This window comes from Lagenorhynchus albirostris, chromosome 4 (genome assembly GCF_949774975.1).
Source record: "Lagenorhynchus albirostris chromosome 4, mLagAlb1.1, whole genome shotgun sequence".
Lineage (NCBI taxonomy): Eukaryota > Metazoa > Chordata > Mammalia > Artiodactyla > Delphinidae > Lagenorhynchus > Lagenorhynchus albirostris.
This window is the reverse complement of record NC_083098.1, coordinates 34,253,321-34,278,479: the sequence shown is the minus strand read 5'-3', so window position 1 is coordinate 34,278,479 and position 25,159 is coordinate 34,253,321. Positions and strand designations below refer to the sequence as shown.

The 25,159-nt window shown below is 32.8% G+C and overlaps 1 protein-coding gene across 1 annotated transcript in view; it reads right to left on the bottom strand.

Moving 5' to 3' along the window:
• RBM46 (RNA binding motif protein 46) overlaps positions 1–24,733 on the bottom strand; it is a 31,347-nt gene extending 6,614 nt beyond the window's left edge. The window contains exons 1-3 of the mRNA XM_060147155.1: positions 24,583–24,733; positions 23,286–23,753; positions 21,992–22,774 (exon numbers count right to left, since the gene is read on the bottom strand). Coding sequence (XP_060003138.1) covers positions 21,992–22,774; positions 23,286–23,753; positions 24,583–24,733 — 1,402 coding nt within the window. The remainder of the gene's footprint in view (positions 1–21,991; positions 22,775–23,285; positions 23,754–24,582) is intronic.
• Between the last annotated feature and the right edge of the window lie 426 nt (positions 24,734–25,159).

The window sequence follows — 25,159 nt, the reverse complement described above, 5'->3', positions numbered from 1 at the left end:
TTATGATTTCCAAGGGGAGTATACATAGTACATGGTTCTTCCCAAACTTGACCACAGAAACAGTTATTTCACTCAACAACTTGGCAAATCAGTTTGGGAAGAACTTTTAATAGGGATACTATATAATGGGAAAACATTAAAAACAAATCAGAAAAATTCTTAAAATACATTATACACAGCAATTACAAACTCAAATGCCTTCAGAGTCCAAGATGTAACAAACAAAAGAAGAACTCAAAAAGGAACAAATATAAAACAAATGCTGTCCAGCTATTTGTACTGAAATGAAACCCAGCTGCTTTCCTTTCAAAAAACTGAAGAGACCAAACAAATCATATCAAGAGCTTCCAGTTTGCTACCTTTGTATTAAGAGATTGAATTAACATCAAATTCCTTTCCATGCTAGTTTCTATACCATTTTGGAAAAAGAGGAATAAAAGAGCAGCCTATGAGAGGGAAAATTATGATCCAAGCTATAGCAAACTAGGATTCTAACCTACTCAAGAACATACGGATTACTACCCAGGGAACTACAACATTCTTTTTGCCTCTACATGTAAAAAGGAGTTTGGATAGTAATAATCTTTACTCAAACTTATTATAAACTACCTTTAGCTTCCTACTAAAACTTATCCTTCTCAGTACCATGTTGGAAAAACTAAACAGTGAATCCTAATAAACATAACTTTTATTCTAAATTGTATCAATAATAATTTTGGTTTAGTAAGTTTGAAAAAACTAGAGTTCCATTTTCAAATAAGTTTGAGAAATTCTGGGTAATCTACTTTATAATACACTCATTCCAACTACATCCACCTTAATACTGTTTGCCATCCTGGTGGTTCACAATGTACACACTAGCATGTTAAAAGTTTTCAGAAGACCTGAAATATAGAAGTCAGTTTAACTCTTTAAAACTTTGCTTAATGCATCTATAATTAACAAAACTATAATAATTAAACATTTTCACAAGGTTTCACTGAACAATTTTAACTATTTCTTCTTAAAACCATAAGAAGAATAATTTATAACTGGCTTTCTGGAAACTAAATATATCACTTAATATTCCTAAGAGACTTTTTCTTACCTGTTTATTTTCTCCAAATTCTTCTACATAAGTCCAGGCTGAAGAGACTGTGTTCCCTGTCTGTAAGCAGTGAAGACAGAAAAGAATTGAGTCTTTAGATTGATTTTACCCCTTATCTTGGAAGTGCATGGAATCCTTGATAACTTTAGGTTAAAAGTATTTGATCAGTAAATATGAAAATAAATTTAGAGGAAAAGAAAAAAGTGATAGTTATTTCTGAAGTTCTGCAAAGATGAACAAAGAGAACAGTATTTTGATTTTGGAATGAAAATTATGAGTTAATACATTAACAGAAAAAACATATCTTTCTATACAAATTAAGTCCTTATTAGTTGGTTTCTCCAAGAAGTACTACTCTACCAATAAAATAAGAAAAGGATTTTAAAAACAACTGAGATTGCCCAATTTTTGATAAGCGGATAGCCAAAGAATCTAAGTGAATTTGAAAAATATCAATATCCTTTCTTTCCATCTTAAAAAGAAATAAATGGCCAAAATAATACCATAAAAAATATCTGGGTTATTAACAGCTAAACTTTAGAAGCCTAGTTTAGCCATATATAGTACAACTCTGGACATCCATCCATTTTGGTGGATCTCTCTTCATAGGAATGTATATCCAAAGCTATGCTAAGAAACTGCATTAGAGTATGAACAAATGAAAAATGTTTGATGATCCACATAAAACTATAGATTTTTAAATACCCATCTTGAAGGTAACTCAGCAGAAAAAACAGTCACAGTATTTTCTGAGTTTTACATAATGAAATAGGTAATTTAATCAACCCCCCACCCAGTGAGAACTATAACACCTAGACAATTATTAAAAGCAAAACTACCTAGATGAAAGCACTGAGAATGGCCAAGACTGAAGAATTGTGGGACTGTGATCTTAGACAAGAAACCCAAAGAGGCGCGCACGTCTTCTGGAGGTGTGTTTTGCCTAGGAGGATTGGCCAATTCTAAAGAATCTGAAAGGCAAGGGAAGATGGCAAGAGACAGACAAATTTCTGAGGACAAGAGGACAAAAACTGGAACTGAGGAGCTACTGATGAGGCAAGTCTGGAACCGTGAATAAAACTGAACCAGAAGTAGACCAACTTTAATGATGACTAAATTCAAATCTTCTCATTCCCTGCCTGGATTAAGACAATCTGGGATTGCCAGTCCTTTGGTCACCTTTCTGAAGCAAAAATAAATCCTCTCTGAATAAAGTTAACAGCACGTTTGCTTTTTTCATATACAATATCTGGAATTCAATCGAAAAGAACCAATCAAATAAAGAGATACAATGTGACCTAAAAGCACAAGAAACAAAAGTCAACAGTAACAGATCTACAGGAAATGTAGATAAAGTTTTCAGAACTAGATATTAAAATAATTATGACTAATATACTCAAGGAAATAAAAAACAACCTGAAAATTTTGGAGGGAAAGTGTAAATCATAAAAAAATGTCAAATGAAATTTTAGAACTGAGAAATAAATTCAAATAATGGTTTTATCATGTTAGACACATGAAAAAAAGAGTTCATGAACCAAAAGATAGGTCTGAAGAAAATATGCAAACTAAACATACAAAAGAATGGAAAAGAACAGAAAGAACATAGTAGATAAATGGGATACAGTAAAATGGTCTAAGAAATGTATAACTGGAAGAAATGTATAACTGGAAGAATAGAAAGGATAGACAAAATGGGACAAAAGCAATACATGAAAACAGAATCACTCAGAACTTTCTAAAACAAGTGAAAAACACTGATCCACAGATTTTAGAAGTGGTGAAAGTGCCAATTAAGATAAAAACTAAGAAAGCTACACGTAAGTCTATCACAGTAACACTTGTGAAAATCACAAGAGAAAATATTAAAAGTAACTGGGGGGTGGGGAGGTTTACAATAAAGGAGTAATAAGCAAATTATAGCTGACTTCTCAACAGAAACAACAGAAGCCAGAAGACAGTGAGTGGAATTAATAAGCTCAGAGAATTAAAGGAAAGTAACTGCTGATCTAGTAAAAAATACCCTTTCAAAAGGCAGGTGAATTAAAGACATATTCAGGCAAACAAAACTGAGGTAACCTGTCATAGGTATATTCATACCAAAGAAAACACAAATGAAATGTTCTTTGAGCAGAATAAAGAAATAATCATAGTTGACACATAGGAGGAAATAAAGAGCAAAGGAAATGATATATAAATGGTAAATGAATACTAATCTATATTAACTAAACACTATCATAATAGTATGGTATGTGGGGAGTTAAAACATATAAGTTAAAGACATACAGAAATATCAAGACACTACACAAAACTGGAAGAGAAAATTTAAAAAGTTAAGAGTGTACTAAGGTCCTTGCATTGTCTGGAATGGAATAAAAGCACTAATTAATATTAGATTTTAGTGAGTTAAGAATACATGTTGGAGACTACAGGGTAATAACTAAAAGGATAATAAAGACTGTATGACTAATACAGCTAAAAGAAGAAGAGAGAAAAGGGAAAATAAATAATCCATCAAAAGAAGGCAAGAAAGGAGAAAAGGGAAATAGAATAGGGACACAGAACAAGGAATAGAAAGCAAATGGCAAGACAACAGACTTAATTCTAAGCATTTCAATAAGTATATTCAGTTCAAGCTGAGCAAACTCAAAACACAGACTTTCAACAAAAACAAACTTCAGCAACAACAACAACAAAACCTAACCATGTATTGGGCTCATCTTAAGACTAAGATTCAGGGAAAGTAAAAGTTAAAATATAGAAAAAAATGCACATGCAACCCTAATCAAAAGAAAGCTTGTAAGGCTATGTTAATATCAGAAAACGTATTCTTTAAGGCAGGGATGCATGATAGAGACAGAATGACACAGTATAATAATAAAAGGTACACTTCACCAGAAAAATATAACAATTCTAGATTTCTATGCACCTAATACACAACCTCAAAATATAAAAAGCAAAAACTGACAGAAACAAAAGGAGGAAAAGATAAATTTGTAGTCATAGTAGGTGATTTTCATGACCCTCTCATAGTAATAGAATAAGCAGGCCAAAAAAACATGAAAGATAAAGAAATTTACATATAATTAGTAAACTTGGCCTAATTTATATTATGAGTTGAACTGTGTGCCCAAAAAAGATATATTGAAGTCCTAACCCCTAGTACCTCAGAATGTGACCTTATTTGGAAATAGGGTAACTGCAAATGTAATTAGTTAAGATGAGGTCATCTGGAGTAGGGTGGACCCTTAATCTACTATGATTGATAACCTTATAGGAATAGAGAAACACAGAGAGGAGAATGCCACGTAAAGACACAGGGACACAGAGGGAGAAGATAACCATATCCAACACAGGCAGAGATTGGAGTAATGCATCTATAAGCCAATGAACTAAAGGACTACTGGCGAATACTGGAAGCTAAAAGTGGCAAGGAAATTCTCCCCTACCAGCTTCAGAGGGAACATGGCCCCAACTACACCTTGATTTCTGATTTCTAGCCTCCAGAACTGTGGGAGAATAAATTTCTGTTGCTGAAGCCATCCAGATTGTGGTACTTTGTCACAGCAACCCTAGCAAACTAATATACAGCAATTAACAACTGGAAACACATTCTTTTTAAGCAGGCATGAAATATTTACTTTAATTGGTCATTAAAAAACAAAAGACAAAGGACTGAAATGATACATAATATACTTTCCAATCATAGTAAAATAAAAACAATATAACTACAAAAATCGTCATATGTTTAGAAATTTATACTCGTGAAAAGAAATCAAAATATTTTCAAAAAGATGATGATAAAAATAAAGTACATCAAAACATATGTGATGCACCTATAACCACACTTAAGAGGTCAATTTGTAGCCTGGAAATGCATACAGTGTAATAAAAGAAAGGCTGAAAACTCTAAACTAAGATGGCTTCTTAAATGATATTCCACATATCCAAAAAATAAACAACACCAATCTTAAACAAACTCTCCCACAGAATGGTAAAAGAGAAAAAACTTCCTAATGTTTTTATGAGGAAAATTATGGGCCAACCTTATGAATGAACATAGATACAAAATCCTAAAGAAAGTATCAAAAATCAAATTCATCAATACATAAAAAGGATAATGTACCATGACCAAACTGGGTTTATTTCAGAAATGCAAGACTGATGTCACATTCAAACATCAATCAATGCAATTCACCACATTAAAAGAATAATAGACAAAATGATATAATTATCTAAATAGATACAGAAAAAATTCATCACCCATTTGTGATAAAACCTCTTAACAAACTAGGAAGGGACTTGAAGGGACTATTCTTACTGTGATAAAGAGCTTCTATAATAAAAACCACAGCAAACATCATACCTTAATGGAGAAATATTGAAAGTATACAAGGATGCCTTCTATCATTATTTGTATTCAAGACTGGACAAGTGGTTCTAGCCAGTGCAATAAGGCAAGAGAAAAAAGAGAAGTATAAGGATAGAAAGGAAGACAAAATTTCTCATTATTTGCAATTGACATGACTGTGTATACAGAAACATTTTAAATAATGTAGAGCCAAAACAAACCATTATACTCAAATGTTTTATTCAATACATAAAAAGTAAATTGTATTTATATAAACAGGAACAATCAGAAATAGAAAAGGCACCTTTTACAACGGCATTGCAAAACATTAAATACCTAGGAATAAATCTAATAAAAAATGTAGGAGATATTTAAACAAATATTTATGTTTAGAGAAATTAAAGAAAGTCTAAATAAATGGATAGATCTATAATTTTCATGGATCAGAAGGCCCAATACTATGAAAATGTCATTTCTTCACAAATTGAGCCACAGGTTCAATTCAATTCCAATCAAATTCCCAGTAGGATTTTTTTTGGTAAAAATTTATAATCTGATTCTAAAATTCATGTGGAAATATAAGGGCTGTGGTGAGTCAAGATAATTATGGAGAAAAAAGTTGGGAAGATATTCTCTACCAAATATTAAGATTTTCATAATTAACACACTGTAATAAAATCAATCAGTGGAAGAGAATACAGAATGTATAGTAAGACTTATATATATATGTATGTGTATATAAGTATGTGTATGTGTGTACACACACATATACATACAATACATACTTCACAACCTCACTGAATTTGAAAGATAAAAAAAAAGTTTCCAGAAGATAATACAGGAGACTATTTTATCACTTCAAGGTAAGCAAAGATTTCTTAAGCAGGGTACAAACAGCACTAACTTTAAAGACTGATAAATTGAACCACACTAAAATTAAGAAGTTCTGTTATTTTCAAAGAGTATCATGAAGAGAGTAAAAGGTAAGCCACAAGTGGAAGAAGGTATCTGTTAAAGTATTATCTCCAACAAAGGGCTTGTATCTTAAGTAATAAAGAAAAAAAACAGATGACCCAATACAATAAAGGGACAAGAGACTTAAATCAAGAGACACTTCATCAAGAGGATATCTTAATGCCCTATAACCCTATTAAAAGATGCTCACTAATATTACTAAATAGTGATATAGAAGTTATAATCTCAACGAGACAGCAATATATACTAACCAGAATATTCAATATTTAAAGACTGATAATATCCAAGGTATTGACAGGGATATGTATGGAACAACTGAAACCTATGTGCTGCTAATAAAGTGTAAATTGGTATAATCACTTTGGAAAACTGTTTGGCATTATCTACTCAAGTTTTAAAACTATGACCTACCACTTTCACTCCTATGTATTCAACAGAAACACATGCAAGAACACCATGTACAAGAATCTTCACAGCATCATTATCTCAAACAGCCCAAACTGAAAGCACTCAAATTTCTAACAACAGAAACAGCAAATAAATTCTATGATTTCGATTGAATCCTTACATTGATGAGAGTGAATGAACAGTACTGCTACATGCAACAACATGGGTCAATCTCATAAACATAATGTCAAAATAAGCCAGACAAAAGTTTACAAAATTTTGTACAAATTTCAACAACAGAAGTAGTCAGAAGACTGGTTTCCTTGGGAACAGAGAGAGTAATATCTGAGTGGGGGTACAAAGGAGACTTCTAGGGTATTGATTGATATTTTATGTCTTCACCTAGTGGTTACACTGATGTGGTCCCTCTGTGGCAATTCACAAAGCTTTCAGTTATGAATTGTGCACTTTTCTGTTTGTATGTAATGTAATAAATTATAAAAAAGAGGAATTAGAACATACACATGAGAAGTTGATCATTTATAATTATAAAAAATTAAACCACTTAATAAAGTTACTATCAATACAGAATAAGATATAAAAGAAAAATGATTCAAAGTAACTTTAAAAAACTATAATGGTGATTGATTTTCAGTAGAGATGCTAAATGGAATTACTATTAAATATGGAACAAGTCTTCCTTCCAAAATGCCTTCACAGACTACCACCTGGACCTGGGGTTTTAAGAATTAGTTTTCTGTTAATCTTTAAGTTGAATGAAATCAAGTTCAACAGGAAAAAAATGCTGGGTTCAATTACTGATATAGGACAATTACATTTCTGTTAATAAATATACAGAAGAGATGGTGAAAACCTATCAGCAGAACCTCAGTTTAATATCAAACACAAGGTTACTACTGGTGCTTTAGTCCAGTTTAATTTGCCATTTATTAGTGTTGTTCCTTTAAAAAAAGACATATATTCCGATAAATTATTTTGAATGAGATTATTCAGTAATCAAGATACAGGAAGAGGCCAGGAAAAGAAAAGGTATATTGAAAAGTAATCAAGATACAGGAAGAGGCCAGGAAAAGAAGGTATATTGAAAAGGTATATCAAGAATAAGAATAGGATACATTAAACTTCAAAGGTCAGAGACAGGATCTTGTTTTCTGAAAACTGAAATCATTGGATATGTTATTTTACTCTTCTGCTATGTAGGAATAAGAGCCAAAAGAATGATAAACTATGTATAATTTCCACTAATTAGGATTCTAATTTTCATTATACTCATGAAGATATGACACTGTAGAACTATGACTTGTTCTGTAAAGATGTGATGAAAAGTTTTAAAAGTCACTTAAAACTAAATGTTACAAGTATATTCTGTATCTTTGAAGATTTTACTGGTTTCAGTTTGAAGAAGATTTCCATATACATTTTATAGTAAATGGTATGAAGATGAAAAGCTGTTTTTCAGACTCTTGGATGTGTCATACTGCTATTTCTTCTTCTGAAAATAGAAAATGACTAAATGCACAGGATTCCAGTAAATTCCAAATAAGACTGCTATATCAGCATCCTGAATTTTCAGGGCTTTTCCTGCCTTTAGGAAACTAAACTGAAACAACTCCATCGCCTAGGTCTATACCTGTGTAGAAGAATGAAGAAATGCAATGCTAATATAAACTAAGTTTAGAAATAATACACAATAAGCTATTGCCAATTATTTTCCACTTGTGAAGTCCTAACAAATGGCACTAAATAGAACTGTAGATTACATAATGAACTTACGAAGCTATCATAATGTTCATTAAAATAATAATATTGTACGTAATACAATCCATTATATTCTACACTACATTTTGTTGACAGAGATAAAAACATGAAGTTTTTCTCAGATAATTTAAAAGCAACTACTACAACCATACTCTCCTGTTCTTCCAATATCCAAATTTCATTCATATATATACATACAGACACACACAATACATATCTATATATTCAATATAAAATAACCCACGACTCAGTCTATATTTCAAAGGTTTCACTATTTTAAAACACTTTATCAGCCTTCTAAAAATTATTTACTGTTCATTTCTACTTCAGTGAAATATACATATATATCATCCTGTTAAACACCATTCATAATCTGATTGTGTGTCTGCACCTACCAACTCTATATCTCAGATATTTCTTTTTTAATCCTTTCTTCTTTTGGCTCAAAGCACAGCCAAACTTTATCTTTCCTCGGAATTTTATCTTTTAATCTTACAGAATGTAGATCACTTTCAATTATTTGAAAAGCACCACATGCTGAGTATTAAAGGAGGAGATAGTACTGACCTATAATAAATGAAGGACATAAAAACAACAATTTAAAAAAATATATGTACAAAGTCCCCTGGCTTTATAATCCTAATGGATCAAAACTTTATAATAGTAAATAAACAGTAATATAAAAATTACTAAACTGTTGAGTAATATTATAAAGAACAAATCATTCTCAGTTACAATGTCCAAGAAAAGCTTTGTATAACAGATAAGGCAGATAAAAGTAGAATAATATTCCAAGCAGAGTAAGCAGCATTAGGAAAAGCTTGGAAACACCAATGAGCATGGCAAGTTCAGATAATCAAAGCAAGAGGTATTATCTATGGTTAGGTAAGATGGGGCCAAACAACAGAGCATCCTGAACAGGAGAATGTGGAGTTCAGAGGACTTTATTACATTACAATGGCAAGCCACTGTAGGTTCCTAAGCAAGGAAATAATGATGAAAAAGAATAATCAGACCTAACTGGAGTGATAAATTATGTTGCTGAATTACAAAATGAGACGTTTGGAGTATAATCACAAAGCAAAATGAGAATACCAAGCAACAAGAGACCATGAAATAGACGTAGACAAACTTTGCCTATTTGAAATTCTGCCTAGCATCTAATGGAGGAAAAAAACACATATCTTCTGCCACCTTGACACATATACCATCAGCTGGCAATGCTTATCCTAGAGTAAACTTAAAAATCTCAAAGCTACAATGTAAACAAGCTATGTTCACAAGATCTTTGTAGCTCAGAATGATTCTTCCAGGATTCAGACAGATGTCCTAGGTCCACACTACATGGAGTGGTCTGGTATATGGGTTTGTTGGACGGCTTAGTGGAGATAAAATTGTCTCTGAAAAGGAGATAAAGTATGAAACAAAAGCCCATTACACTATATTTTAAGTTTTAGAAGAATAACTTGCCAATAGTATTCCACGAGTTCACAGCCTGTTATCAAAAGTTTAACATTAGACAAGGAAAGTTTTTCACTGGGATCATATGAAGTTAACAAAGAACAGCAGTTAAGAGCACAGCCTCTTAGCCAACTGGGGGATCCTGGGCAAATTATTCAATCTACTGAAGCCTTGGTTTCTTCATTTGTTAGAAAAAAGAAAGTGAAGACATTAAAATAATATCTATAGTACCTCAAAGAATTGACAGAATAATGTAGTATCATGTAAAGGCATTAAGCACAGTACCTAACATACAGTAAGTGCTCAAAGAATCTTAACTATTATTATTACTAATAAAATTCATTATTATAAATAATTGGAAAAATCTGTTGTCTTGGATTTGTTTTCTAAGTATTATTCTTCGATACTTATATAGCATATTTCAATATAAAAGGTACTGCTGTAGGCCCTTTACTATTTTAACTCATTTAATATATATAATTACCCTATGAGATAAATACTGTTAACATTCAGATGAGGAAACTGAAGTACTGACAGGTTAAAGTAACTTTTCCAAGTAGGTAATGAAGCTGGGATGTGAATCCAGGAAATCTGGCTCTGAATGCCATGCTCTTTTATTCAATGTGGCCTGTATGCTATACTAAATTTAAAGTACTGAACTTCCTTTTGCTGTAATTCTTTCTAAAATGCAATGTACTATTTCCTGACCCTCTCATCTCAGATTAGGTCAGGTCATGCAATTATATTTTCTCATAACACCCCATACTTCTTTAGAGTGTTTATCAGAACTGTAACTGAATAACTGTCTCCTTCAATACAACATAAACTCTATGAAGGCAGCAACTGTGTCTGATTCACTACAGTGATCCTCAGGACTTCATATAAAGCACAGTGTTCAATATATATTTGTTGCATGAACATATATATTAACAAGGATTAACCATCAGCCAGCTAATAAACTGCAAATGAAAATAATTAAGCCTACAGGACTGAATAATGACAAAAACTGAATAAAAACAAAACAATAATAACAAAAACATATGATAAGAATAAGGATTCTAAAAATAAACTTTCTTAAATCAAAGTGTGAAAAAGGGCAAATTTTTCAGAGGGCATCAAAATAGCAAGGCTAATACACTCCACGTGGTGTTAAAGTAGATAATTCTGAGTTAAAATAGTCTAGTAAAGAATCTTGCTTTGCCTCCATACATTTACTTAACAATGTAAACAGGTTTAAGAGGCGCAAACTACTAAGTATAAAACAAATAAGTTTAAAAAAGTGTAATGTATAGTACAGGGAATATAGTAGCATTTTATAACAGTTTAGCATGGAGTATAATCTATAAAAATATCAAATTACTATGCTGTACACCTGAAACTAATATTGTAAGTCAACTATACTTCAATTACAAAATTAAAATTTTAAAATAAATGTTAAAAAAGTAAAGTTTTTTTTCCTTTTGTACAGAGCTTTTAGTAGTTTAAAAGCTTACATGGTTCTGCATTATATTCAATCATAATCTACCTCCTTGAAAATTTCCTCTATTAGACTTAATTCCAACCCCCGGAGCTTCATATTGAAGTCTCTCTTCTATGTGACAGCTCTTCAAGCTGTTGAAGACAGCAATCATATTCCCCCGTAAATACTGCATTAATATTTACAGACTAAACAGATCTACATACTTCAGTTGTTCACTGTCCCAACTTCTTATTACAGAGTTTCTAAGTCTTCCTTAGTTGCCAATGTTTAATTAAATGCTGGTGCCCAAAAGCAAACAAAACATTCCAGATATAGGCTGAGCAGAATAAAATTATTTGGTCTGAATACTACATAACTTTCCAATTTTGCCTTGAGTTACAGTTGACCCTTGAACAATGCAGAGGTTGGGTGCTGAGCCTCTGAGCAGTTGAAAATTCGCATATAACTTATAGTCAGCCCGCCACATCTGCAGATTCAACCAACCTTGGATCTCGTACTACTGAAAAAACTCCACATATAAGTAGACCAGCACAATTCAAACCCATATTGTTTCCAGGGTATGTATGTTAATCTGACAATCTCTAGAGTAGAATGACTCATTGTGGTTTTGACAAAATAATTCAGGTTTTTACTATTGGTTGGTTGGCTGACTTTCATTCTTTGTCACCTTATTTTTTTAATTATAAAAGTATGTTATACAAACAGAGGAATGTATAAAATATAGATGTACAGTCAACATAATTTTAAAAATAAAAACATGCACTCACCACTCAGGTGTAGAAACAGAAGATTATCAATACCTTAGAAGTCCCTCTTATATCCTTTCCAACTTCTCCTTTTAGTCCTTAAAGTAATCATGATCCTAATTTTTAAGTGTTAACCATTCTCTTGCTTTCCTTTATAGTTTTGTCATATATTCCTTCATCCCTAAACAATATATTGTTTAGTTTTGCTTGGCTTTATTTTCCTACTCATAATTTCCCGTTGCCTCAATTCCTTCAACGTAAGATTTGAATCTTTTCGTATTTTATTTATTTTTAATAAGCCACCTCATATCTTTCAGGGAGTGAAGCAGGGACTACAGTGGATAGCCCATCACATGTAAAAAAAAAAAGAGACAGGTAAGATTAATATTCTGCTTAGGTCAGCCTGCCCCATCGATATGAGACAATGCTATCTCTCCCCAAAAAGAAACTGAGCTGAGAGGAAGTTGAACATCTTTCAATCTTTCTCCTAACCTGGATTTTATAATAGGGCTTTAGAATGTATGTAAATTCCCTGAATTAATGAACTACATCTTTAAAGAGCATCCCAGGATAAATATAATTAAATAAATGAGGCAACATTTGAATTATTTAGTTTCAATTTATTCATACCTCATATGTAAACATAAATATTTGCTAGTTGACTACAGAAAATTTTCTTCTCATATAAAAACTTTAAAAATAGAACATCAGACTAAAAGAACTGAAAATAATCATTACTGCCTAAAAATTCAGATAAAATCTCAAGGCAATGAAATTTGCCTTATTTACCAATTTAAATCAAAGACTGGCTGATATCAGTCTACTTGCCAAAGCCTAAGACGACTGATGGAAAAAGGCTGTTCATCCTCCTTCCCAAGTCATGTTCAGTAACATGCCACTCCCTGCTTGTGGCATAAACCACAATAAATAAAAATAAATAAGCAAGTAAATAAAGTGCAAATATTTTTAAAAATCAGGAAAAGTGAGGTTTAAGAAGGACACTGGTGCATAAATGAGAAATAGATGATTGTAAAAAAGAGCAGATATCCTAGAGAGTCACAGATATCCTAGATGCATTTCAATACAAGCACTTAAAAATCTTAAGTCAGTAAATCATAGACTTAAATAAAGAGGGAAAAACAAACACAGCTATCTCATCATATTTGTAAATCCCCCTCAGAAGCCAAAAGAGTGCTTTCACAGGGTAAGTAATCCTATTTTTGCTCAGTATCTCCTCTTTCCCTCTAGTTCTTAAGAGAAAAGAACTTTCCAACGATTTGATATCTTCATTATTCCTACACTTGACATATCTAAATTTTACACCTAGGAATCCCTCAAGGAAACTTGATTTGTGATCTCTCCAAGAAATATATGTAGACACCTAATACACACAAGTGAGACATTTAAATGAGTAAACATTTCTCTGTTTGAATTATTTTGCTTTTGGTAAAAATTATAACTTTATAGTGCAGAATACAATTTTAAACCTGTTTTTCAAAGAATCATAATGGCTCACTTGGAACCTTTTAAATTCTGTGCCCCAAATTATCCAATACAGGTATCCCCCACTTTTCAAAAGTTCACTTTACACCATACATTAGTATCTGTTTTTGCTAACCAAAAGAAATCCAAAGAGGATTTTCCCTTCTATGAAAAAAGGCAAAAAGCAAAAATAGCGTTCAGGGTTTGTTTTGTAGCAATTTCGTTATAAAGGCAGCATGCAGCCTGAACATCCAGACTGGCATGGCCAAGATCCTTCCCCCAGAACTACATCAGTGCCTCAGCATCAAGCCATCATAGCTTTGAACTGTGTCTGTGAGCGTTTGTGCTTTACCTTGATTTATTTTGTCCATCTGTTAGCAAGATGTGTCCTAAGGTAACTGCTTCTTCGCTTTATTGCCATTTCAGCCTACAAAATGTTTCACAGGAATGCTCTAACTTGGATAGTGGGGGGAAATTGCACTTTCACAAATCTATAACTACATATTTGGTCACCTTTGGACCAAAAATTGACATAGCAGCAGAAGAAAAAAAAGCCATAGACACATATGGCACATCTGCTGTAATCTGTTTACCCCCTAATCTGGCCAGTAAACAAGCAGACTGGAACATGTATGTTGAAACAAAGGTAACAAGAAAAAAATTAATTTCATGGGCTTGTAGTCTTACAACAGTCCACCTATAAAACAGGATTACAAAAAAAAGCGTGAAGTATCTCTAGAAATAACATCCTTAGAAAATATAATGAAAGGAAATCAAATATGCAAAAGAAAAAGTGAAGGTCACCATAACTACTGTATAAAAGAAGCTGGAGTTGTACATCCTAGTTTACAATGTTTATTTATTCACGTTTATTCTTGATTAATCTGTGTATAAAAATCAAGCTATACTGTTTAAACATGTAAGAAAGGAGGGAGTTCAGAATATACTCATCAAATTATCAGGCAATACAATTACAACAGACGTGTTTTCTAATGACTGCATTCCTATATGCTTTTTAACATAAAGTTATAAATACATTTATGGTAGAAATCATTATCAGGGTGGTATGTAGATTATATTTAGTAAAAGCAATGCAGGAAGGTATACAGCTAGCCAAATAGATCATTTTCTTAAAATGTCAATTATTATATATATATAAAAATCAATACACAGGCCATTTTTACAGCTCAAATGTCACTTGCTGTAAGGAATGGCCCACATGTAACTAATAGATCTTTAACCAAATATTACAAATTTAAGGGCAAGAAAATCCAAGTTGTTATTAACATTTTGGCAATTTAGAGATTCTAATTAGAGTTTTTTTTTTAATTTTGTTTGCTTTTGTTTTGAATCTCCAGAGGGACGTGCATTCCTCTTAGAGGTAACGCACTATCAGATCTTAGATAGAGGATGTATCCTTCTAGGATAGAGGATGAATTGCTCTAGGATAGATAATATATCTGAAATTAACTAATAAAAGTAGATACTTAACCATACTTAAGATTAACAATACTTAAGACTAATTTAATCTTAACCAAAAGGCCTGGAAGCAACTCACACTGAATAATCTTAAAATGGTTAAAAGCACAGATGATCACTTGAATAAATTCATCACAGTAAAACCGTTTTTCCAAAACATTTTCCATCTCCATTCACTAGTCCATTCATTCTATAGCACAAGCAATTACTGTCTACTAAATATTAAACAGGAAACAGAAATAAAGGCATGATAGTGCAACCTCTACATAGATTTTCACTATTCTAAACCCCTCCAAAATAAGTAAGCCTTAGAGGAGAGAAAAATCAATACAACATTGAAATTCCTTTTAAAGCCACACTGAAAAATATTTTAGGGGACATCATGTGGCAAAATTATGAATTGCTGCTGATATCTAAGAATGCACATGCAAAATTTATTGTGTGGCCTTTGATACAACAGGCGAAAATTTACAAACCATGATTTTTTTAAATATTAAATAAAAATGTCATACATTACATTTATAAATTAAACAGCTGTAGCTACTATTAAAGCTAGTGTATTAGAACAAATATTTTAGGAATGTATTAACCAAAGATACTAAGAAACTGTAGGACAGAGGATCAAGCATGACTAAATAAATGTATAAAGTAAATGAAATCACATGATCACATTCATCAGTTAATAACATAACTATGGAACAAATACTGGTCACATGATATGTTTTAATATATATCATTATTTTCCTAGATTTTCTGTTACAAAAAGAAAACTAATTTCCAAACTGTTAAGTAATTAGGTTGTTTTATAAAATCTTGGTTTTGATTATAATTAATTGACAAATTCAGGGAAAGAAATAAAAAGTAATTACCTGTCATCATGAAAATGAAACAGGTAACTTATTTTTTTTATCTAGTTGTTCTGCTATGAAGTGGACAAATATAAGCTTTGAATTATTATATATAAAGAAAGGAATATTAAACTGAGAAGAGTTAATTCCTACAAAAGTAGCTCTTGATTTTAAACTATTTTTAATTCAAATATCTAAGTACACACACAAAAAAAACTCAAGTATTATTTTTGGTACTTCATAGAATTTTTGTCATATTTTAAACAAAACCATAATTTGGGGGATAAAAATGTCCTTAGAGGTCACCAATTAAAACCCTGATACTCTAGAGATGAAGGCACTGAGGTCCACAGAGTAAATGATTCATTGCCCATTTCAAGGTCACAATTTGTTGGCAGCTGAGACTACAGCTTCTTTTACTTTTACTTGACTACTCATTACTCTGTTAAGCTTCTCCTCTCACAGCAGCAACTCCGTAACAATTATGGTCTGTTAATACAAGTGTTAGTAAGATAAGAATTATGAGTAATACCAGATGATGATCTTTCAGGAAAAAAAACTAAGTTTCAAGAGGAATAGAAACACATTTTCATGAACACTGGGCCCTCTCAGAGGGTCAAAGAAACATAGTTGAGTTAATGGAATTTTCATCTCACCACTTGGTCATATGAAAACAAATCAGTGTATAAAATGCTGGTGCTCATCCTACATAACTAGGTGAATTTTAAAGCAAATTCAGCAAATTATTTTTGTTCTTTAAAATGTAAGTGTGAAATAGTATAAAAGTTAGATCTATAATTAAAACTGGAAAGAAAAGAATAACTTTCTAAAAGTATTATTATTTTTCTTCTAATTATTTATAATAAAATTTCACTATAATATAACCATTATATTATACTTAGCTTAAGTGTCTTCTAAAATTATTTCTTAAATTTAAAAAAACTACAGAAGGTTTCTCTTTGTTTCAAAGCAATTTATTGGCAAATTTTTTAAATCAAAATTTTATTTTTTCATTTCTGCCCATCAATCTGTAAATAATGATAGCTCATAAGAAAAAAGCACCAGTTATTTTTCAGATTAAAGCTTCTCAGAATAGTATACCTTCATCCTGCTGTGTCTTCTATTTCAATAACTTTCAACCAACTTACAAGTGATAACAGAAATCAAAACCTAATCCCCTAATCTTTAAATGATATTAAAGAGATAGCAAACACAATGGCTATCATGCTTAGAATATATATATATATATTAAATATTTTAGCACTCAATGATGAGAAAAAAATTAGTTTCTGATGATGTTTGTTATTACAAAGTCAAAATATGAGAAGCAATATGCAAGTCAGACACAAAATAAATACTGAAGAAAGTACAGAAGATATAAAAGATGAATATTCACATATAAAATGGTCCACACAAATCAGAATGGATTCATCTAAGAAAAAAATTACTTAGAGAAGCAAGCACAGTCAACACTAAAAAAAAAAAATTCTTCAAAGTCTCAAAAAGCAGGACTGATAAAATTTCAGTCAACTAAAAGTCCACATCTTCTCAATTTCTAATTCTTAAAATCTCACTGAAATCACCAAAGCAAATGCTATACAGAAATGTTTGCCATTAAGTCACCATCACGCTGTTTTTCTAATAGGTGTTTGCTCATACTGTGCCCCTTTCTGCCCATAAACTCTCCTCAAGATTTACAACCAAGATCAGGTGGGAGGCGTCCCCTTCCTCTGTACTCCCCAAATAACCTGTGCTTAGCGTTTGTGTCTCTGCCTTCTTCAGCAGACTGTGACTCCTTAAGAGCCAAAACAATGTTTTATTTATCTTTAGCTCCAGATTACTTAGGAAAGTACAATTAACACATGAGAGGCATTCAAAACACATTTGTTCTTTAATTAAATTTTATCAGTCATGGGCAAAACAACAGTACAAAAGTCAGATGAAATTAAATCAATGGCACAAGCTCGTTTGTGACAGAGGTTCTTCACCTCTGTTTTAAAAGTTTTAGCTGGTCATTCAAGTAAAAAACTACCACTTGCATCAGGATTACACAAACACAGAAATGAGACAAGAAATGCCTTGCCTACAGTTATTTGTTAATAAATTATTTAATAAAATAAATTATGAACACACACTGAGGCTACCTCACTCCTTCCACTAAATATTTTCCAAGACTTTCTTCTTCAAAACTAAGACTTTCCTTTATCTCCTTGATTTTGATCTCCTAGATGGTGAAGAATCCTCCAGGGGAAAGCAGTGGCAATATTAGAAGGCCCAGATTCAAAACAGAGGCAAAGTTTTAGCAAAAGCAGGATTATTCACACTGATAGTCTGATCCATTATTAAACAGATACAAAATTATGAGATAGAAAAGGCTTACTGAAAAAGATGTGATACTGAATGACCTAAGATGTTTCCATACATCAAATATTTAGTATAGAACCTATCACCTAGCCCCCAAGTCTGTACTCTACCCATTAAACCCAGTAAGTATCCTATTTATTACAGCTTCCTAATATAACCAGGTGATAGATAATTTCTTACCCTGCTGGTTGGGTGCTGAGTTCCCAGTGAGGTTAGGGAGGTTATTCTCTGACATTTTGGAGATGGAGACAGTCTCTATCTTTGAAGTAAAGAAAGGTGTGTGTGTGGCGGTAATTTTGGCATTAGCCCCAGTTTTCAGCTTTTCTTAAAATATTTTGCTTAAAATAAAGCTCGCTATAAATGGAACCAAAAAAAAAACCCAAAATATTTTAAAAATTTATTTTAAGGTACTATGCAATGAGAACATTTGGGATTCTAGTAAGAGCACTAAATGGTCACCAGAAGTACTCTGGCTTTAGTACTTATATAGATGCCTGCTCTCCCTAGGAAAAAACTTCTATTTTCCTCAACACCAATGATTGTCATTTAACTAAATAAAGTCTAATTTTTTTCTCTTTTATTTTTCAGACTTGAAAAATGGGTGTGGTAATGCCAAAACAATGTGGATAGTAAAAGCACATTCTTAAAGACCTATGAAATAAAAATGTAAATGACTGTTTATATCACATATAATAGCAAAAGATCATTAAGGTAAGATTTGATAGTAATGCTCGAAATAGCATCAAAACTGAAAGGGTAATAGAAGAGTGTCAAAGCAAATTAAAAAAAAATACTATACCCAAAGAAAACATCTTAAAATAGCAGTTAAGCTCACTATCTAGAAAATTAGATTCAAATTCTTCAAGAAAACAGAGGCAAAGGATGATCTAATGGAAGTGCATTTAAGGGACTCTAGGAACCAGTAGCAACCTCTCAAGATCTTCAAACAATCCAACGCTTGAAACATGCAGGATATATCAGTAACAGAGTATCCCTTCCCCTCTAAAAACACATCACTACCACCAAATGATCTCAACCCTGAGCCATCCAGCAAAACCCTACAACCTTTATCTAAAGGAAACTGCACATAAAAAGGCATCAGCTCTTTAAAGCCCAGAGGATCCAATATTAACAAAAGGAAAAGGTAAGCCCGAACACTGCCAACAATATTCAATCTATTCTTAACCTGCCCTGTGGCAATATGTAACTTCCTGGCTGTCTATAGCTCCTGCCCCTACTTTAATGACCTCTGAAGATCTGATATTTGCTTTCTTATCAAAGATTCCTAGACCCCTGATCTCTGATTCTTCCACTTCCTTGAATTCTCTCTTTTCCTGCTTAGTTGCCTCTTAACTCAAGCTTCACTCATATTTCTAGTCAATCACAATAAGGATTTTTGTGGTACTGTCTGTAGACAAGGCCTCGAGCCTTGTGTTTACAAGCCCTAGTATTTAATTGAAATTTTTGGCTTATATTTGGATCTTAGCTTTTGCCTCTGATGATGAACTAAAACTGAAAAAATATATAAAACACAAATTGTTCAATTTTTTGTTATAATCAATTTTGATATAAAGTTTATAAAATCTGAACTAGAATGACTAAAGCAAACTGTCTGCGCCCTCTAAGAATTTCAATTCTTGAAGCTAACTGTATCCCTAATGAACATAATCAAGTTGGAAATGCTATAACTGAACAGGGGTTTTCTTTGGGAACTACAGGTGAATAGGAAGTTAACTATGGCCCTACGACTCAAGTAAAAAACATCTTAAAAGCCGAATTAAAAGCAGATGGGTAAGGGCTTCCCTGGTGGCGCAGTGGTTGAGAGTCCACCTGCTCATGCAGGGGACACGGGTTCGTGCCCCGGTCTGGGAGGATCCCACATGCCGCGGAGCGGCTGGGCCCGTGAGCCATGGCCGCTGAGCCTGCGCGTCCGGAGCCTGTGCTCCGCAGCGGGAGAGGCCACAACAGTGAGAGGCCCGCGTACCACAAAAAAAAAAAAAAAAAAAAAAAAGCAGATGGGTAAACCATGTTTAAATAGAAAATCTGACAAACTAAAAACAGTTTTAAGAATCTTGAAATTTAAGTTAACTTTGTAAGGGAAATGAATGGATATAGAAATAAAATGTTTCAGCATTACCAGGTTAAAACAGACGCAAGTATCTTGCTCAGCAACTAAATGCCTAATATTCCACTCCAAAAGAATAATTTAATCCAATTTGCTCTAAGAACTCTGTTAATCATTTGCTATCCACCTAATTTTATCTTTAACTCAGTTGTCTTTATTAAAAGAAAAATGGAAGTATTTCTATTTTGTAATTTAATAGAAATCATACCTAAGACTTTATTAACTTAGATGATTGTAAAGTTCCCAAATTCCAAACTAATAATTGAGGATACTGCTGAAAAGTTTCTTGTAGGGAACCCTCCCTTCAGGTCTAAAATTCTGACTCCACCTCCTAATCAGAATCTCCTAAAAATATTCATCGTAATACCATGGGAGTGGCTATGATGGATAAGCAAGTCTATACAGTGTATAAAAATTACTCTCCCTTTTGACAATGTTTTTCCTTTTCAATTTCCTTTTCTTACCAAATTTGAGAATATCAATTTTAAATAGATATAAGCTTCAGTAGTATGATTCTGCAACTATATATCAATTTAAGCTATGGCTTTGAAATTATAATCAAGAACAATTATAATCCTTAGTAGGAGACTTTTTCTTTCTATTGGTCTTTTCAATAAGCCAATATTCTTCTAATAAATATTACTTTAAGCATGAAGTAATAACCAACTGAAATCTACAGCTGCATTAAAAAATGAGACAAACTGGTGTAGGGGGAGGGGGGAGGGTAGAGGTTAACACAGTAACAAACAGGCAGTAGGAAAATACCAGAGTGATATTACATCTCCTCCTTCACAATGCCAAATATTTAGTTAGCATATGGCCCAAAGCTTGTCTTAATTATCCCTCAAATGCTTTAGAGAAACTTACTTTTTTTAAAGCATGAAATTAAAGAGAATGGTCATAAACATCTCTTAATGATGCTTTTTGTCTTTCATGAGTAATAATGACAGATTTCCAGATTGGTGAGCATAAGGTTGTGTCTACACATGACCCACCTGAAATGCCTCTGATTTTACCAACTCCCTATCCCTGCCCTCAAAAAAAGATTATTGTGTAGACTTCACCAAAGATGCAGTAACACTCTTATAAATTGGTTTAAGTAACAAATCTTGTAACTTATATAGAAATCATTTCAAATGAGGATTAGTCATTACAAAAACAGTAAATTGATGAAACAGGATCATGAACTCTAAAGTAAATCAAAACTAAATGATCCCCCCCAAGTAATGTTTAAATAGCTAAATATAGGAAGTTTATACAAAAGAAAGGTCTCAACAAAATTTACCATGAATTCACAAAATTGAGGTAAAATTTATGTTAAATACTCACCACTAATGTTGAGTTCAAAAGAAATGAATTTATAAATAATCTATAATACTTCCTAATTTCATATTCTACAATATTGTTTAAAGTACTTTTAAACTTACCCAAATGAAGTAATGTAAACTGGGCTGCCAGTTCCTTTGCATCTTCCAGAGTAGTACAGAGTTTGTCTGGCATGAAGTAACTCTGGGATCCATTTGCAATAGCAGGAATAACGATTTTATATATCAAGAGTACTTTCCCATCTTGACTTGTTGTTGAATATAAATAATATTCTGGTGGTGCCCAATTATTTTTGTTGCAGTAATAATCCAAATGCATTACTGCAGAATTGAAATGACTGGATTTTAAAGAATACATACTAATTGGAGTAAGCTTTGTTCCAGGAAAAAGTGGGTAAGTGCATCTTTCAATTTCAGGGAGGCCTGGGCTATGCTGGCCATTGAGTCGAGCTGGAAGAGTTGGTGGCTTGCCTAGAATTTTGGGGTAGCTCTCTTCTTTGTTAGCAAACACAATCAGGTTTTCCGAATTGGGGCTAATCTGACCATTAAGATGCTGTCTCCAAGTGTTTTCTTTAATTACAGGTTTTGCCAGTGTTACCTCAATACGTGCTCCATCAATGCATTTTCCATTCATAACAGACATAGCAGCCACTGCATCTTCTCGGTTGAAAAAGTGAACAAAAGCATAATCTCTAAGTTTCTTTACTCGTTCAACTGCACCAGGTTTGAATTTACTGAATTCTACTTTAATTGTTTCCTCTGCAGTTGAGATCATTAAATTTCGTACATAGAGAACTTTAACTCTCTGCATGGTTTCCTCATCAACCTCTTTCTCTGGGTCAGCCCAATCTACCTGAATGGTATGGCCCCATAGTTGGAAGGTTCCTGTAAAAAAGAATAAATTAATTTGAAGACAATTAAAATAAAAGTCAAAATTAAGTAAATCTGTTTCTCCAAAGAAGCAGAAACTCAAATACATGTCGATATATTTAGTCAGCATTAGTTTCCTACTCACAAAATAGTTTTTACTAAGGCAAACCTAGCCAGAACTTATGGTGAAATTAATTTTAAGAGTCAAAAGAACAAAAACACTTCAAAGATGGACCTTTATTAGAAGAATTAGGTACTGTCCTTTGTATTTTTATCAAACAACAATGAACAGCTAAATTAAAATGTATACATTTAGTAAATCAGTAAATTATTATAAATAATGACTCATAAGATCAGCTTCATGTCTTTTGGAATCACTTGACTTATTTTACTTCCTTAAACAATCTCCATTCCTCTTTAAGGGCACTACATATTTTCATAAATTGATCTATGAGGTACTGTCGTCTGTCCATACGTATAGTAAGGTTAACACAGAAAAATAACCTTTGAAAAAGGATAAGTTTACCTGGAATTAGTTTTCTCCTAGCCATAGCAGCAGCTCTGTGAGATTCATATTCAACAAATGCAAAACCGCGATTTTTGGTCTTATCAGTTGCGCTTGGGTAAACAATGACATCTACAACTCCTTCTGTAACTTTCTTCATTTCATCCAAGATTTCTTCCTTCTTCTTTTCCTTTGGAATAGCTCCAATAAATAATCTGCAATTATCCAAGCTTACACACACACCAATAAACTTCCCTGGTCGAATCTCATAATTATTAAGAATTCTGATGGCTAACTGGGCTTCTTCTTTTGTAGTATACATCACAAAAGCATAACCTCGATTTTCACCACTAAATTCCATCATAAGTCGAAATTCATATATCTTCCCAGCTCTTTCAAATACAGGAACTAACTCATCTTCATACATATCACGAGGTATTTTTCCTACAAAAACTTCACAGCCTCTAGGTGGAGGTGGACCTTCCCAACCTGAAAGACAAAAATAAATAAACAGACAAATAAATTCTAATAAGATATTTATATTCACTATTCAGTAATTCATGCCACAAATTTACTGTGAGCCTTTTATATGCTATGCACTATTACAGGTGTTGGGGATACAACAGTGAACAAACTAGAAGCCCCCTTCCCTCATGAAGCTTATATTCAATAGAGAAAGGAGACAATGAGTAATAAGTGCTATGGAGAAAAATAAAGCCTGAATGAAATGAGGGAATGAGCCTTGAGGATATATCAGAAAAAAGAAAAGCAAGCGCTTTTTATATTAGTTATATTAGAACAACCAGAGCATGCAGGTCTGTATAGGAAATGCATACTTGAGGGAGGAGTAAAATGGTAGCCATCAATGCAGTCAGAGGTCAAGATTTTCTTTTAAGGCTGACAGAAAGTTAATTGGAGGGTTTGAGCAAGGAAATTGTACTGGCTATTGGCAGAAAGGCAAAACATTATATCCAATAACCTGTTTGCATCTAGTATAAACAGCACTCCTCTACTCACTACTCTCAAATTCCTCTCCAAATGACCACCCCTTTCATAGCTAGAGTACCCTGTCCCGACTGACCTAATCCTGATTTCTTTCTCAACTACTTCTTAAACCAAGAGGAGAGTTAAAAAATGTAAGGGAAAGACATGCATAACCACATAATCTACCTCTTTTCCCTCCCAACAGTAAAAATGATTGCTGACGTCTTAAAGCGGTTACAAGGAAAGAACTATTGTTTGGGATACTTGTGGAGATATACCTGATGTAAATGACTACATTAAAGATTCAATTTTTTGAACATAAACAAATTCACACCTGGAGGTGGACCACCAAACTTCCTTTGCCCATTTTCTTGAACCATGTTGTATCCAGTCTTTTCCATCAAAGCAAGTAATGCTGCTTCATTCTGAGTACCAGTTCGGACTTTACTGCATCCATTTGTTCCATCTGTATTTTCTTCATTCATGGTTGCAGTTCCTAAAGCAAAGTTTAAAAGCAGTGTTTATGACATGAAGCGCCAGGAGGAATCTATGAAGCATTTCTTTGAGTAGCAAAAAACCAAGGATAGTTGTGGCTGCTACATTTGGTTATCACTGTAGCCCTGCCCCCAAAGTTCTTCCCTACAGTGGAAGCTGGAAAACTCTTTTAATGTCTCTGATCAATTAAGCAGTACCTTTTTAAGGCCTAAGCTACAAAGAAAGGAAGTCAAAAGTGAAAAAGAGAAAGGCAACAACAAAAACAAAAGTGGGAAAACAGAAGTAACTGAAAGGAAGAGGAGAATAAAGCAAGCAGAAGTAGTAACAAAGTATTCAGAAATTATAAATTGATAGAGCTAAAATTAGGTGACCTCCAAAAGTCCTTCCTTGTTTTAAAATATCTGAGTTTTTCTGAG